Source organism: Vitis vinifera, chromosome 13 (genome assembly GCF_030704535.1).
Source record: "Vitis vinifera cultivar Pinot Noir 40024 chromosome 13, ASM3070453v1".
NCBI classification, from domain to species: Eukaryota; Viridiplantae; Streptophyta; class Magnoliopsida; order Vitales; family Vitaceae; genus Vitis; species Vitis vinifera.
Genome location: NC_081817.1, coordinates 4,792,200 through 4,809,249, shown reverse-complemented (window position 1 = coordinate 4,809,249; position 17,050 = coordinate 4,792,200). Strand labels below are relative to the sequence as shown.

At 34.2% G+C, this 17,050-nt stretch overlaps 2 protein-coding genes across 3 annotated transcripts in view; both read right to left on the bottom strand.

Moving 5' to 3' along the window:
* Positions 1-2,487: 2,487 nt before the first annotated feature.
* On the bottom strand, positions 2,488-6,405 carry LOC100263240 (AP2-like ethylene-responsive transcription factor TOE3). Of its 2 annotated transcripts, XM_002275591.4 has the most exons (10): positions 5,493-6,405; positions 5,380-5,405; positions 5,221-5,251; positions 4,995-5,082; positions 4,775-4,920; positions 4,512-4,556; positions 4,296-4,399; positions 4,094-4,182; positions 3,732-3,848; positions 2,488-2,952 (listed from the first exon to the last, which is right to left on the bottom strand). In XM_002275591.4, the coding sequence occupies exons 1-10, from the start codon at positions 6,038-6,040 to the stop codon at positions 2,653-2,655; spliced, it is 1,494 nt and encodes a 497-aa protein (XP_002275627.1). In that variant the 5' UTR covers positions 6,041-6,405; the 3' UTR covers positions 2,488-2,652. The 2 variants fall into 2 exon arrangements, with proteins under 2 accessions (XP_002275627.1, XP_010658461.1); XM_010660159.3 differs by lacking the exon at positions 4,512-4,556 and having other exon boundaries at positions 5,493-6,404.
* A 7,271-nt stretch (positions 6,406-13,676) lies between these two features.
* LOC100258101 (regulator of nonsense transcripts UPF2) overlaps positions 13,677-17,050 on the bottom strand; it is a 45,449-nt gene continuing 42,075 nt past the window's right edge. The window contains exons 17-18 of the mRNA XM_010660161.3: positions 15,066-15,539; positions 13,677-14,653 (exon numbers count right to left, since the gene is read on the bottom strand). Of these exons, the coding sequence (XP_010658463.1) occupies positions 14,156-14,653; positions 15,066-15,539 (972 nt within the window). The 3' untranslated portion in view covers positions 13,677-14,155. The remainder of the gene's footprint in view (positions 14,654-15,065; positions 15,540-17,050) is intronic.

Sequence of the window (17,050 nt, the reverse complement as noted above, 5' to 3'; positions counted from 1 at the left end):
GTTGATTTACAAAATAATTAATCATTTTGCATAAAGTTTTGTTTATTAATAAAAACAAATAATTTATTTTTTTGGTTTTAAAAATCCATAAATTTTTTAAATGAAAAGACAGAAGAAATGCTAACATGACGAGTGAAATATCTACAAAAAAACCGATATTTCATGATATTTTTAATAAATTTGAAACCACATCATCAACTCATTTTTAAAACAATATACCTCAGTCCATGTGACTTATCTATTATACGATAGTACTCAATTCGAAATCATAATAAAAAATCAACAATGTCATTATTGTTAACAAAAAGATTTAACAAAAACTCACATTAAAAGTGATATTGATGTCATAGATTATCGTTTTCTCATTTATTAGTTCTTGAATTTATTATATTGGCTTTCAAAGTAATTAATTATTTGGCATAAAGTTTGTTTATCGATAAAAAAAAAAACTAAAAATTTATGTATTTTTATTAAATTTAAAAACCCTTCAATTTGTAAAGGAATAGAAACACTAATAGGGCAAACAAATTATCCACAAAATAATCAATATTTCATGAAAAATCAACAATATTTCATGATATTTTCATCACTATTTGAAACAACGTACACAAACTCATATTACTCACCTATTTTTCAAGACCGGTGAATTCAAAATCTTAACAAAGAATTCCCAAAGTGATTATTGTTAACAAAAACTTTTATCGAAAGTGTTATTAACATCATAGATTATTATTTCATAGTTTCTTAGTTTTTGAATCTATTATGATTTTCAAAATAATTAATTATTTTGCATGAAGTTTTGTTTATCAATAAAAACTAAAAATTTGATTTTTTTTTGTTAAATTTAAAATGACTACTAATTCATTTAATCTCTGGGTTGTTCTATGATACATCTTAAAATTTTCCGATTATGAATGAAGAATACTTGTTATTAGATGGGAAGAATCTAAGTATTTGTACCAATTGAAGTTTAGATATCATCAATTTAAAGTATATGATAAAATCTGTATAGTTGAATGAATGTACAAATATATGCATCAAGATATAAATAAATAAAGAAAGATGCATAAAATAAAATAAAAAGTGAGATAGGGATATAAAACAATGATGACAAATAAGACTATAAGAGGGTACAAAATAATGTGACCAATTTAATTTCTAAAGTTCTTTTAAGTAATCTCACCTTTGTACTATGCCTAAATGTCAATAAATCATTCTATTGTATGGGTTTTTATATAATATGCTTGAATATGTCTAATTTATCTACATGTTGATCACATAAGTTTCTTCATCCATATTTTTATTAAAAAAATGACATATTTAACATTTGGGCATAGCATATGACAATATATTAAAAAAGTGATGATTTTTAAAATGTATTGTTTAAGAATATAAGGTAAACATATATTTTTTTGTATAAGAATTTCTATTTTTAATACAAAAGTTGTTAATGTTTTCTATTTTTAGAAACAAAAAACCGATAGTGGTTCCGGAATTTGGATTTCATTGAAAGGAAAAAAATAAATAAATAAATGTAGATTATGTTTAATTTTGAAAATATAAGAAAAAAATAATAGAAAGAAAAAAGGAAAATAAAAAATAAATTTAAATTTAATAAATTATTTTTGTATGTTGCTTTAAATTCATTTGACTTGTTTTTTTTTCTCTTTTATATAAAGATTAAATTATTTAAAAATGCATAAAATTTTAACTTATTTTAATTATATTTAATTTTCTTTTATATTTTTCATAGATAAAATAATTTTCATTATAACCTTTTTTTTTCTTAATACCTTTTTTTAGACCAAATGCAACCCAAAAATAAATAAATAAATTTTCCTCTCTTTTTTTTCCTCTCTATTTTCTTGTTGGTCCTAAAAAACTTGAAGAAAAATATAGAAAGAAAAAAAAACAAAAAACAAAAAAATAGATTTAACGAAATAAACGATTTTTATATGTTGCTTCAAATAATTTCCCGTATTTTAACTTTGATATAAAAATTATATAATTTAAAAATATATTTTTAATTATGTTTTATTTTTTTCTTATGCTTTATTACAAAACTAAATAATAGAAAATCATTTTTTTTAACAACTTTTTTTGTCCCCTTAGTAGCTTCCTATAGAATTATGGGAAGCAAACAAAACATAAGAGAGGCAAAATGGGATATGAAGTGACATTGTGAATGGGGCTGTTCCTTTCTATCTACCTTGCATGGCACATGAATTGAATGGTCTGAGCACTTTATGAGCTTGTTATTATTCCCAATTCAGCCCATGTTGTTAATTCACACCCCATCACTTCAATGATACTGACTCCCTGCTGTCCCCAACTCAGCTTCACAATACAACACAACCCCATCTCTCTCTCTCCCTCCCACTCTCTCTCGGCTTCACCATTGTTGCTTCAATGCATTACAATTGTCAATGGCCTCTTGTTCTACATGTTGATGATAAGGCCATTAGGAGAGTGGTAATACAGCAGTGATGAAATGAAACGAAATGGAGTGCTTCAAGTAGAAGTACCAGGTACACTGTTATGATCAGTTTACATGGCTTCATATTAAACAGAAAACAAGCACAGAAACGACTCTCTAATTGGTTTTGCTTTCCAGCAGGGTCACTTCCTAAGCAGAAAGAGGGGAAAAAATTATCAAAACTGCATCTGTTGATTTGAGCTCCCAAAATTGTAGAAGCAACTTGTACTGTTGGTGGTGGATGTAGTTGGTGGGGAGATTTGTGGAGGAGGCTGCAGGGCAGGATTAATGTTCCTGGGATTTAATAGTGGAAGAGTTGCAGAGGGACCAATGGTGGAGCAAGAAGGGAATCCTGATGATGCTGCAGTAGACAACAGTGGGATTGGGATATTGACACCATGGCCATACACTTGCCTTGCCCAGTTTGAGAATCTTGGTGAAGAAACCCCGTCCAACCTTTTCTCCAGGGCTGTTTCCTGGTAAAAGAAGAAAAAGTAAGCATCATTTTTTGTATTTTAGCTCTTTCTGCTTTCCCTCTTTGTTTCCCTTTCCTTTTGTAATACATTTGGGTTCTAATTTTTTTTTTTTTTCCATTTATCTATTTCAATGAAGCCTCAAGTGGCCACAATAGACAAATTGGACTTTGCCCAGTCTACTCACAGGCAAATGAGTAAATGAACAAATGAAAAATACAGAACAGGAGTGAAAAATATTCAAGAAGCAGCCTTCTCCGCATTAGATGTGGAATGTCATCCAAAAGACAAACAAAAATACACAGGAATATGTTGGGAGATGAAGTCAGTGTTTACTAAAAAGGTAGAGCTCGTAAAAGACGATCAATCAGTAAACATTGCTCTGCTAAATGATGAAATTCCCATGTAGAAAACACTGAAATAAGGCCATAAGCCCCTGATAATTTAGTCCCTACCTCATGCCTGAATTATATTCCACCAAGTCCAATAAAGAGATTCAATCTAGTAAGAGATGGGAGAGTGATTTAAGTTTTAAGTATGATTACTTCATTCTACTAGTAGGAGGCTAATTGGGCAAGTTATAAGATCCTGATTACTGTGAATATGAATCCATAATGCAAAAGCAAGAATCCTAGAGCAATGAAAACAAGGAAAGAACCTGATATATGCTTTGGGATCCACAGTTAATGCAACAAAAACTAGTATAAGGGCTTTCAGATATTTGCAATATTCAATGTCTAAACCTTTTACAAAGTACTAGTGATTTGAGTTTGAGAGATCACCTCGTGAATTGGTAAGAAACTAGTGCATATGCCGGATATCATGGGAAGGTGCTTGGATACTGTGGTTAGACTATGGCGGGGTTGTCCACCAACTAGTGTGTAAGTGGAGCCCTCAACCTGCAGTAAACCGCCACCAAGGGGGCTGTAAGTATCAATGAACTGGAGAAAGAGCATGCAGGGACAGACATCTTAAGGTGAGAATAACCCACAAAACCGTATCAAAATCTTCATGAATTGCAATGCTTTCCAAAAGATAAAAGGGACAAAAATAGTTGAATAATGAAAACGCCATGGAAATTTGAAGGATGAAAAGGAAGTCGAGGAAATGCAATCAAACTCAAGCATTTTAATTGGAATGTTACCATGGATCTCCTCCCAACTGTGTCATTTCCCCTAGGACCATCGGGAGGGAAAGAAAGCCCAAGGTTCAAATCAAGATTGTGCCCACTGCCTGCATCAAAGCATAACAAAATTTATTGTACAGAACAATACAAATGAATTCTTAGAGATGAGCACATGAAATGAGAAAATTCAGTGGAAAAAAAGAACAAAATAAAATTGTACTTCTGTCATTGGCCTCTAAGATTGCCCCTTCTCCATAGGTACTTGGCACAAAGTTGGTGACCGCTTCCCTTCCATTGTATCGGATAGCAGCTTTGTCATATGCCCTGAATTCAAAAAATGAAATTGGAGATCCATGTTTGGATGGAACCTATCAAAATTGACATTTAAGTGCAAGAAATTCAGAATCAAGAGAAATGAATTCATGATCACAAGGACCTTGCGGCTTCTATTTCGCTGTCGAATAACCCAAGATAAATATACCTGCAAGCAAGCATCATACTCTCATGGATAAAAATGGGTCCCTAATCATTTCTTACTTGAAATATCCATCTTAGGTTTATTTTCCACAAAAGGAAAGAGCACATTGTTAAGGACCTAAAAATCACAAATAGGGTCTGCACCCTCATGTACCAAGTTTTATGTACTACATGTAACTAGATAATCATCCAAAATATAGCTTCAGTTTGAGGGGTTCTTACTTCTTCCCAAGGAATTGCCCCATTCGAGCTTCCCATCTTCCACATTTATGAAGGGTCACACCTCTATATTTTGAGCTCCCTCGTGAGAATCCATTGCTTTGACGACGAAGTATGTGCACGAATTCCTCTTTATTCAGGTTCTTCATCTGCATACCAATTCAGTTACAATCAGGAATCAGAGAAGAAGTTGCTTTACAAGATCAAACTGAGAGTAACCCACTTGTTTCATGTCTTCTTCATAATCACTTATGCTGAAATTGATATCAGCATCCACTCCCCGGAACTTAATTGCGGCCCGGTCATATGCTCTGAATTCACAAAACCCAAATTGAGGAAATTCACAAAGATATGAAACAACCCAGAATTTTAATCAAGAAAAAAGAATAAGGTTATTGTTCATGTGGTCCAAATCAATGTTAATTCCCCCAAAAAGAAGATGTTCTTACCTTGCTGCAGCATGAGCCGTGTCAAATCCACCTAAAGAAGGAAGAGAAAGAAAAGATCAACACCCAAATTCATCACAAAATCCGAGAAGTTGGAATAATTCACCAAATTCATCTTTCTGCAATGAAATTAAACCGCCCCAAATGGCATCATTTGCTTACCCAAATACACTTGCTTCCCACAATCCCTACACAGCAAAGAAAAACTAATCAAGATCATGATTCAACAACACAAACTCGTAACAAAGAGTTAACGGAATCATCAAGAAACGCACCATATATGCGATTCCCACCGACCAGTTCGCCGGTAAAACGTAACGCCACGGTACTGCGAGCTCCGGGACCTCGGTCCTCGCCGACTCTTCCTCACCTGTTGTTGTTGCTGCTGCTGCTGCTGCTTTGGCTTCTGCTGCCCAATTGGTTCAGGGCACGAGAGGTTAAGCCACTGAGGCTTCGGAAACGACGTCGAAGACGATCCGGAGCATAGCTCCGACTCCCCGCCTCCTCGGTCTCCGGTGGCCGGAAAAAGCTGCCTGGTCACAAACTCCGGGGTCTCCTCCACGGCGCCGTAGGTGGGCACATGACGTCCTAACTTGTTCAAGATACCGAAATTGAATGCAGAGGAGTTGTTAGAAGAGTCCTCGTCGCCGCCATTGCTGGGAGCTTCGTCGGCATTGACGACCGAGGAATTCGAAGTCCCGGAATCCTCCATGAGGCTCCTACACCCCCCCGGAACCAGCTCCTCCTCCTCCCCCTTTTCCACCACCACCACTATCATCCTCTCATCCTCATCACAACCAGATTCAACATTAAGATCCCACATATCTAAACAAAGCAAACAATGAACAAGCTACCCCAATTCAAGCTCCCACAAACAGTTTCCGGGCGTAACCGCTGAAGATCAGAGAAGAAGAAGAAGAAAGCGAAAAGATTGACGAAGAAGGTATGAGAAGAGATGCATTTGATGGGAGGTGGGGTTGGTGAAGTAACGGCAGCTTGTGAAGAGAGGGAGACAGATGTGGGGAAGGAGAAAGAAAGAAGCCTGCAAAGGTAGAGAGAGAGAGAGTGGTTGGTGTTTGAGGGGAAAATGACTTAGAAAAAGAAAAAAGAAAAAAAAAGAAATAACAGTTGCTCAGCTGCCACCCAAGTTGCTTGCTTCACCCTCTCTCACTCTCCCTAACTCCCACACATGCCACTCTGTAAATCTATATATAATATGAGTATAGAACTATACCTTATAATATTTATAATAAAAAAAAAAAAAAAGACAGACAATCTGAAGGGGTCCGTGACCATGTTTTCAATAATAGTAACATTTTCCTTACTATTAATAGTACTTGTACCACGCGTACTCGGTACTACTACTCTCGTAAGTAATGCCCGTCTGATGGGGCAGCGGGGCCCACTTCAAATGTCCTTGTATTACAATTAGGAATTTAGGTGGCCATACAAAATGTGACTTCTAATTCACCTTAAATTTCGATATTCTATTTTTGTAACTACCTTATTAATTAACATTCTACCCCATTTAAATATCAAAATTAATAAAAAGGAATCAAGAAAATAAATTGGACGATCCGTCAGCGTCAGCATTCAGCAATGGGAAATGTTCATACTGTGTACAGTGTACCACATAATTTAATATAGCCCGGGCCTTTCCACGTGGCAGTCCGTTACAGGTTTGTAACGTCCGAAGATGGACGGAGATATCAGAGTGTCTCATCTCTCACATTATGCCGGACATCGTTGACCGCACTGTTCTTTGACTTTTTCTTTTTCTTTTTCTTTTCCTTCTCTTCTTGTTTGGGTGAGCTGGACCTCCATGTTCATCAAATGTGATGGTGTCCCCATAGGCCCATACAAATTCAATAAATCCAACCGTCCACACCCTCTCTCGTCTCTGGCCCCACCCAAAATCAAAACTCTACCTAAAAGACAATTATTATTATTATTTTCTACCATTTGTATTGTCAGAAAAATACATAGACAATATAAAAACTGACTATACACAATGAACACAATGATCGGTTACTATATGGAATTGTCCTTTCCTGAATCAAGAATCCCACAGTTGACACGTGGATGGGTCTTGAGATTAGAGATAGCTAACCTCTCACCGTTGGATGAACCTACCATTACTCGAGGGACGGTCGACGGTCAGGGAAGATTGATTAGGTTGTGACCGTGTGAGCGTGAATAGAGGGAAGCATTTCCGGAGTTGAAAAATAGAGAATCACGTGTTTGATATGGGGGTATTGGAGTGGCCCTTGTGTTTGATTAAAAGGCAAAGCGCCTCTTTTATCATTTAAAATGGGCCCACCGAGACGGAGAAGCTCCTCGAACCGCGGCTGAAGTTACACTTTGGCCCATCATCTACCACTCACAGAGGCTACGCAGAAAACTGTCTTTCATGGGCATTTTCGGTCAAAATTTTATTAACATGGTCGCTTATCGATTATATTATAATAATCGGAAAAAATGAAAGGGAGGAAGAAGATAAGCAGCCCAACCACCGAATCAATGGAGAGGAGAAGAAGGAGGAAGATGATGATGACGATGAGAGAGAAACCTTAATGAAGACAGAGGAGAGGTCTTTTTCAGGGAAACCAAGCAGCCTGGGCAATGAATGAATGAATGAATGAATAAAATGAGCACATCAGGAAAAATCTGAGCCGTCCATTTCTGAGAATAATAACAAGTGAAGGTGGAAACACGAGAATATTGATGACGCCCTCACACATAGAAGCTTTCCTCTTTCGGGCAAATCCCTAATCTGTGTACACAAAAAATCAAAGGATACCCAGACCTTTGTCATATTCCCTTTCCAGTTAGGGTATCCTCATCTCCAATCAGTCCCCATCATGCCCACCACATTTGAATCTTTCACCATTATTCTCCTTTTGGTAAAATTCAATCATTCTTCTTCTTCTTCTTCCTCTTCTTCTCAAAAAGTCATCTCAGCTTTCAACTCTCAATGTTTTTATTTTTATATACATATTTTAATTATTTTTTTCATGGGTTTTGTAAGAATTATTAATCAACCCAATTTTATTCGGGTCGCACTAATAATTGAAGAGCTAATGAGGTTGGATATGAGGGTCAAAATCAAGAAATCAACATCGATCCTACGTTGTCCAATGAGTAGCTGCCACGTATAAGTGCGATTCTCTTGGGTGTGGATAAGGTCTAGGATAGGCAGATGTGATTGTACATGGAGTCAAATTTAATATTCTAGATTGCCATCCAAAGTCATCCAAGAAAGCAATAAATACCATGATTTAGATTTAAGTTTAAACAAATATCTATATATCATAAATTTACTCCTTTTATTATCATTTTCATTTTTTTTATATTACTTATTTTGTAGAATAAAAAAATATTTATAAAATAATATTTTTATTTTTATTATTTAATATATGTAAAAATTATTTTTTTATTTTGAATAACATAATATAAATTTTATTTATTTATAAAATTTAAATATTTTTAATCATAATTATGGTTAAGTATAAAAAAATTCATATTTTTTTAAATAAAAAATATTATAATATAATATAATTTTTTATTTTAAACATTAAATTCATGTTAGGAATTAAATATCAAGAGTTGGGTTTGGATGCCGGTCAACTTGGCCCATCTAAGACAGATGGGAGGAATAGTTTTTAGGGACCGAAAGAACATGCTTCTACAAGAAGACTTTATCTCTTAAATTTCATCTATTTTATTATTTTTTTTAAAGCCATTTTTATTGTAAAACATAAATAGTTTTTAAATTTTGATAATTCTATTCACGATTTAGAATAGAGATTCATGGATATAATAATTAATTTGAATTTTAAATATTTCAAAAGATAATTTGAATTTTATCTTTCAACAATAACATATTTCACTAAATATCATATCATAAAATATACATTTCATATAAAATTAAAAACTATACCATATTATATTTTATCTCACAAATCAAACATAACCTTAAATAACGAGGTTATAACTATGTTTGAATTAAAATTAAAAACGAAAAATAATATTTATTAAATAATTATTTTTACAACGACGATCTTATTTATACATAATTTTTATGATCTGTCTATACCATAAATGTTTATTGAATGCAGAAAACGTGATTGTTATTCAACAAACACAATTATTTTTCTTTTACAGCTAATCACCGAAACTGCCGACTCCTTTAAAATTGTTGGAATATTATCTTTATATTTTAAATAAAAAATTAATAATAAAAAGTAGGTTCATCTTCTTTGTCAATATGAACTATATCTCATTAAGTCTCTTTCACGATGCCATGATGGACCTGCTGACTAGGCAATGATGCATGAATCATAGAAAAGAAAAGAAAAACTTTAATTAATTATAAAAATAAAACACTTTAAAAATATTATAAAAAATGTAATTAGTTTATAATAATAAAAAGTCTCTTCCCCTTCCCCATGGATTTATAAGCGTCCTAAGTTATCACTAACCTTTGTTGTCACTTTGAAAAATGGAGCGAATCTTGTCGTGGTCCAAGGAATTGATTTTTCTTTTTTATAAAAAATAAAATAAAATAAAATAAAATAAAATATTAATATAATCAGCCTGATTTTTCAAAATGAATTGACAGCATTTGATTTTTTAAAATAAAGCACGTGAGAGTAACGATTAAAAATTTTAACATAGGATAGCAACGAATATAAAATAAATCACGTGGGAGTAAAATATAAAATTTTAACGTTGGAGGCAGCTAATAGAGAATCAACCTTATTTTAAAAAAATCAATAGAACAAGAACAAAATGCCACCTCAGTTTTAATTATGTCTTCAAGGTCAAATCTTGACAAATTCAACATATAAAAAAAAGAATATTTTATATTTTTATTTTAATCATATTTTATTTTTTAACGTCATTGCTGACATCAGCCCAAGTAGATCATATAATAATATAATAATAATAATGCCATGTTGGTAAGAAAATAAAATAATAATAAATAAATAAATAAAAAGAGGGGAGGGAAGAGGGTGAAGTGAGAGTGTGAAAGAGGAAGAATAATAATTGATATGATTAATAATAGAAGTGATTGAATTATTATAGAAAGAAGGCTTAAAAAGGTTGATGAGAAATGAATGAAGTGGGAGTACTTGTCGGCAAAGGGTACGAGGTTTGTGTGCCACTGGTGACGTGGTCGCCTCCCCTCCTTTCGTATTTTGATTTTCATTTCTACTGCTCATTTTAAGTCTCGATCTTGCCTTTATTTACATGATTGCCATTGCTCGTCTGCATTTTTTACACGTGCTTTTTAAATCATAACCTTCCACGTTTAAAAGCGTTAGGTTGGTTGTCTTACCACCGCGGTTTTTCCGCCGGTTATCATTAAGAAAATAATATGACACTTTTGTCCTTCTCTTCATCTTTTTTTAATTTACAATTAATTTTAAAATGACTTTTTATAGAAAGTTTTTTTTTAATATTAAAAATTATAAAAAAAATTCTAATAATTGAAGCTATCATTTTGTTGATATTTTTAAAAATATTTTAATTTTTGATAATTTAAAAAAAAAAAAGAAGTTAAAATATGAAATGATGATATGGTGACAACCATGGTTGGTTGGGTATTGATTTTAAGGGGCTAGAAAATGATATTGTCCCGACAGCAAATGATGAGGAGATTATCTTCCAAATCTTAACAGATTTTTCTTTTCCTACAATAATGAAAATTTTGACTTTATGTTCATTATATTTCACATCACAAACTCTTTTGTTGCATTGTAGAATGCATGATTTTGTCCTTTTTTTTTAAAATTTAATTTAAATTAAATATTAAATATTTTTTATTTTTCATTTTGGATGTTTTCATATTCGAAGGCAAGATCTAAGAGCACCAAACCTACTTTGGCAAAGTAAAGTCAAAATGAATCATGCATGTAATTATAGGTTGTTAAATACTAATTACATTTTAAATATTTTAAATGTGAATTTGTGTAGTGATTGCAACTCTGCAACCAGATGTTTTTGAAAGGAGGTAAGCTATCACACAAGCTTAATGATTCAATTGTGTATAAATTTTGAAGAGAAAATAATAATTTTTATAAATAAAGCTTAGTATGACTTAATCCTATATGGAGGCCAACTTTTAAGATTTTGGTTGATTTGAGTAGAGTTTATTTAATTCGAACTTAATTTAGATTGACTTAAGGTCAAGGAGTAAGGGGAATGGGTAGGAATGATGATGAGGTTGAGTTTTTTTCAAGTATCGATCCATCTTGTATCTAATGAGATGAGTTTGGAATGAAAATAAATAGATTAAAAGATTGACTTAATTTTTTTTTTCTATTGTCTTGTGTTATCTCACCTTGTTTTGATTATATATATATAACTAAATTAAAAAATGGTTTAATTAAAGAGTTTGGATAAATATTAAGGTTGAATTTGGGTTAAGAAAACTCAATTCAGGTTAGCTGTTGAGAGATGTGGGTAGGGATGACAATGAGATGAATTCTTTAAAGAATCATGTTTTGTTCCATTCCTAATGGGATGAAAAAAAAAAAGGAAGAGTTTATAGGTCGACTTGACTTTTTTTCTTTTAAATTTGGACTAGTTTGCAATGAGTTCATGTATTATCTTATCCTACTAATACACATAAAGTAATTTATACTATTTATTTATTTATAAAATACATTTATTTTTAATATAACTAAAAATTTTGAAAAAATTAAACCAGATAAAATGAGGTAAGGTGTGTGGGATGGATATAAAAAATTCTCATAACTCATACCTCTATCATTGCATTTAAATTTTCCGGAGGATGAGATTGAACTCATCTCAACCCAATATGAGCATTAACCTAAACCCAATTTAATAATTTATCGTATTCATAATTTATATTGTTATATACCGATATTTTGCTTATATCATTTCAAAGTATATATATAATTTCAAAGTACTTTGTTTTTTTAACAAGGTCTTTGAGCATGAAAAAAAGCTTTTTTTTTTGAAAAGATTGGCGTGCTAAACAAAAATACTGATGAGGAATTTACTTATATAAAAAAAAAAGTACAAAAGGAACAAATTCAAAAAGAAAGAGAAGAATTGGGGCGGAAGTATTAGGTTCGACTGGGGTAGTAGTTTTCTCCAAGTAGGTAGCAGAAAAATGTACAGTTGTTCATGCAATAAGGAGAAGGGAAAGTCAGGACACTGGAGTTGGTTTGGTTATTAATATAAAATTGTGAATCACATGATTTGCATGTTTGGGGGTCTTGTCCTGCCCTTCTAACCATTGAATTCTCGGCCCAAATGGAGCCTGCCGAAAAGAGCACGTGGAGCAGTGACGACTCCACTGAGTCTTGCTTCTCCATATGAACACATCACCTCTCTCTCTTTTTCTCCTTTTTTTTCCTGTTCTTATGAGAGATTAGAAGAACTCTCAGGAACAGAAGAGAAAGACAGAAGGTGGGGTATTAGGTATCTGATGGCTGGTGAGGTTAACATTGCCTTCAAGGCAAGGCAAGAATAAAAATCAAAGCGAGAGATTCTAGAATTTTTTATTTATTTATTTATTTATTAATCTTAAACATTTGAATTTTTTCAAGGCATCTTTACTTTTATTAGAAGAAAACACTAATTCTTATTTAGACATATGGAAGGAATGATACTTATCGCAGCAAAAGAAGAAAAAAACGGTCGATAAAGCAGCTTGTTTTCTTGCATCTTATTCATAGGCTTCAAAACCTAGATTCAAGTTTTCCAAGGTTCTAACAACTAGAGGGAAAAAATTCTTGCTAGTGGGATGTTTAAAAAGCAGGGAAAAGAAATCTCCGAGTAGGTTAAAGGAGAAAACTAAAGATGCTAAGAGCCACCATTGATATTACAATTTTCACCTGTTGAAAATGTATAAAAAAAAGATATGATAATAAGACTAAAGCATGAAGAATATGACTAAGCTACAAATGAATGATATACGCGGTACAATCTAAATGACCGCACTTTTTTGATGGGTGCTTCTTCAATCCTGTGGCTCCACGAGTTGTATAATTTGACTGACTGAACTTTTCTATGGGTACGTCTTCCATCTTGTAGCTAGACCCATAATATAGTAACTCAAAAGGCTCAAAATATTGCAATGCTCAGAAAACTGATTTGGTATAGGATCCAGTGCTGCATTACAAAATCATAATGTTAAAAGAAAATGTCTGTTAATCTTCTTTTTAAGGCAGCCCAAAAACCCGAGACCAATAAATCGAATTAACGGTTCTATCAGTGGTGGCATAGTATGCGGAAATAGGAAATGGGGAACAAAAACAAACAAACAAACAAATAAATAAACAGATAAAAATGAAAGGTAGAGGGAAGGAACATTACTGGACTCAGGACTCTACCCCACTTCTCAATCAGAGATGAATTAGGATTCAGTTCCATCACTGTTAGTTATCGTCACACTAGATAAACACAAAGGGGAAATATACTCATGCTTTAATTTGCTTTCTCATTAACTTCAATATACAGGTAAAAGCGAAGCAGAGGAAGTATTGCATCAAACCACCTTCCACAGATGAATATACAAAGACAAACACCAAGATATAGTCCAGATGAGATGTTAAATGACAGTACAGACCTATTGAGTATACTTCAAAATCACCATCCTGTCTTTCATATATTGACACCCTGGATATGATTTCACTTCCCCGAAACACTAGTTTCCAACAAGACCTGGACGGGAATCTCTGATATAAACCTCACCAATCAATTTGTCAGGGAAAAAGATAAGAGGTGATCTCTGTGCTAAAAGACGTTGATGAGACCTCCTCTCTGCAGATGCAAATATCTCATAAAATTTGCGATTTTTGCATAGCATGGATCGCAAGGAACAAGATACCAATTTGGCAACTGAGGTATGTACCCTGGATAAAAGATGCTGTAGTTCTAGCCTTTTCCTAAGTCAAAATGCTCACTTTCTTCTGCCATAATAAAATCCACCACCGGAATAGTTCTGATGATGCCGATGACGTGCTCCAGATGTTCTCCCCCCTTCCCATGAGCTACCTCGGGAAACTCTACTACCTCCACTTGGCGTCCAGCTCATCGTCTGGGTTCCCACCCCATTAAGCTCCTCTTCTTCCCTATCATTATACTCCAAGATCAACCTCTTAATGTCTTGTTTCTCTTCAAGCTCAGCTGCTTCTTTCTGTTTTGTGCTCTGCACAAGCGAGCAATCCCGAGGAATGAACATCTGCTTTGTCTGTTGCTTGTTCCCACGCTTTACAAGAACTTTCACCCTGACCTCCTTGCTTCCCCCAGCCTCTTCATCCAATATCTCATCCCCGCTTTCCCCCTCAACCCCCCGTCCATGATGATCCTTGGTTGACCCCTCAAAAACATTCATTGGTATCATCATGTTTAGTGTAGGCCGGGCCCGCAGCTCAAGCTTGCGTGAATCCAAGCTCTCCTGCATCCAAGTTTTAAATGCAGTGTTAAAAAGTTGTCTACCGTAACCCCTCCCATTTTATTAAAACAAAGTCACCAATGGTCACTGATAGTAACTAACATTACAGCGCCCACACTCCTACTCCATTAAAATATGTTTAGACACTACTTTTGTAAAATTATCATGAATTGTTTATTCTCAATTTCTATTTTTAGCTTACTTCACTGGAATATATTCAAGTTTTAACATTTTCTTCCATTACGAGATGCAACAAAATCTTGCCAATGCATCTAAAACTAAACGAATCATGAGTCCTAAATTATTTCTTCCAAACAAATATTTTCTAATAAAATGGAATGTAAAGCATCATATATGAAAAATAACAAAAAATTTAAAGGCCAAGGCACACACTGAGCATCAAACTAAATCTTGCCTGCAATAAAGCCTTGAGCTCCCGATCAAAATCGGCTTCTTCCTGAGGGTCCACCTCTGCCACCTTCTGTCTGACATGGACTTCATCATCCTCATCGGATGCAGGTCCACCCCCATCGTCTTCATCATCTTCGCTGTCGCATCCATCATCATGATTCTCTTCATCCAACTCCTCTTCTTCGTCATGTCCTTCTGGGTCAATGGTGCCACTCCCTGAGTCGCTGTCACTCTCACCTATGACATCCTCATGTGCTCCACCATTCTCCTCAACACCATTTGCAGGGCTTTGTCCATTCGCTGAGCTGGTATTGGAAGTAGTCCTGCTTGAAGGCTTTTCAGTGTCTGAATACTTCTCACTGTTGGCCTTGTCAGTTGTGTATGTACGTTCATGCTCCTCAAGCTCTATTAGAGCTGCACTAACTTCTTCAATGGATAAGTAACGTGTCATGTTGGGACGTAAATCTGCGAATAAGTCCTGCAATGCTTCATTTATGAGTCTAGACAAATATATAGAGTAGAGAATGAGATAATTTCATAAATGTCTTAAAAATGGGCCTTATTCTTTGAAAAACAAATGAAAAACAAGCCATAATGGTGGCCAAAGTAATTTTGAAAAGGCAAGGAACTTCCATGATCAATCAGATTCCTAAAAGCTCAAACTGAAGCCTCTTCTAACAGCTCAAGTTTAAGTTTCCTTCTAATCCAACCCTTAAGTTTGGAAACTGCAGGAACTTGAAAGTGTTAGCCAGTATAAAGCTACAGAAAAAATTGTCCACAATCTAAAGAGATTCGTTTTTTCTCTCTCAGTTTCCCACAAAACTTGGTGAATTCTTTAGAGAACAATGCTTCTGAACATATTTTTATTTCCTTTTCCAATCATAGGAGGGCATTTCCATTCCCAATTCAACCACACACTTGACTACCGTATGGGAAGCTGAAAGATCAGGCCCAATGAAGATAATTTGGCTGGTGTTTCATAGCATGTGTTGTTCAGGACACGATTCCCAAATTATTGAAACAAGAACCTAATTATGAAGCACCTAAAATCTTTCTGGGTCCTTAGTAATTGGGGTTCCAGTGGGCTGTACTAAAGGTTCAAGTAAACCGAAGTCTAAATTCAAAGGTAATATATAACCCATCTTTCAAAATCTATTGCCCTGGTTTTTTAGCCTATTTTGATCCTTTAGAAAAATGATGCTACTTTTATGAAATTTTGAGAACCATATTCTCTTGTCACCCTGCCTTGTTTCAGAAACAATTTTTCTTTCCAAGGCAGAGAACATCCATGTCAACGTACTCTGTTTTAGTTAAACACCAAGTTTTAGGCTGAGAAGACATTCCCTCCATCTTAGCTACAATACATGTATACCCCCTAGTACCCCCGACGTAAAACACACTCAATTAAAAGAAGATCCTTATCACAACTAGTTTTCCCCATTTTAATAGGCTATTAAGGGGTGAGATCTATTCCGACAAGACATTCCCTCTATCTTAACTACAATACATGTATACCCCCCAGTACCTTCAACATAAAACACACTCAATCGAAAGAATATCCTCATCACAACCAGTTTTCCCATTTTAATAAGCTATAAGGGGTTAGATCTTTTCTTTAGTAAAGCATCCTTTTAAGTAGGTAACTGTAGGAGAGCTAAGTTTTGGAAGAACAAATAGAGTGACAAGGAACCGGTGTGTTTTTCCTTCCTCTCCTTGCATGCGATTGCCTTGTCCAAGGAGGCTTGGATGGGCATTTATGGGAGAGCTAGGGGTCATTGGAATCTGTGCTTCTCCAAGCACTTTAACGATTGGAGACTAAACATTGTTGAGACTTTTTTCTCAAGATTGTTAATGTTGTCAGTTAGGAGAGAAGAAAACAACAAGGTGATCTAGAAGGATTCTAAGAAGGGCGTGTTTTCAGTTAAATCTTTCTATTAGGTCTTGGAACCCAAGAAGTCAATCCCCTTTCCAACAGACATTATTTGGAAT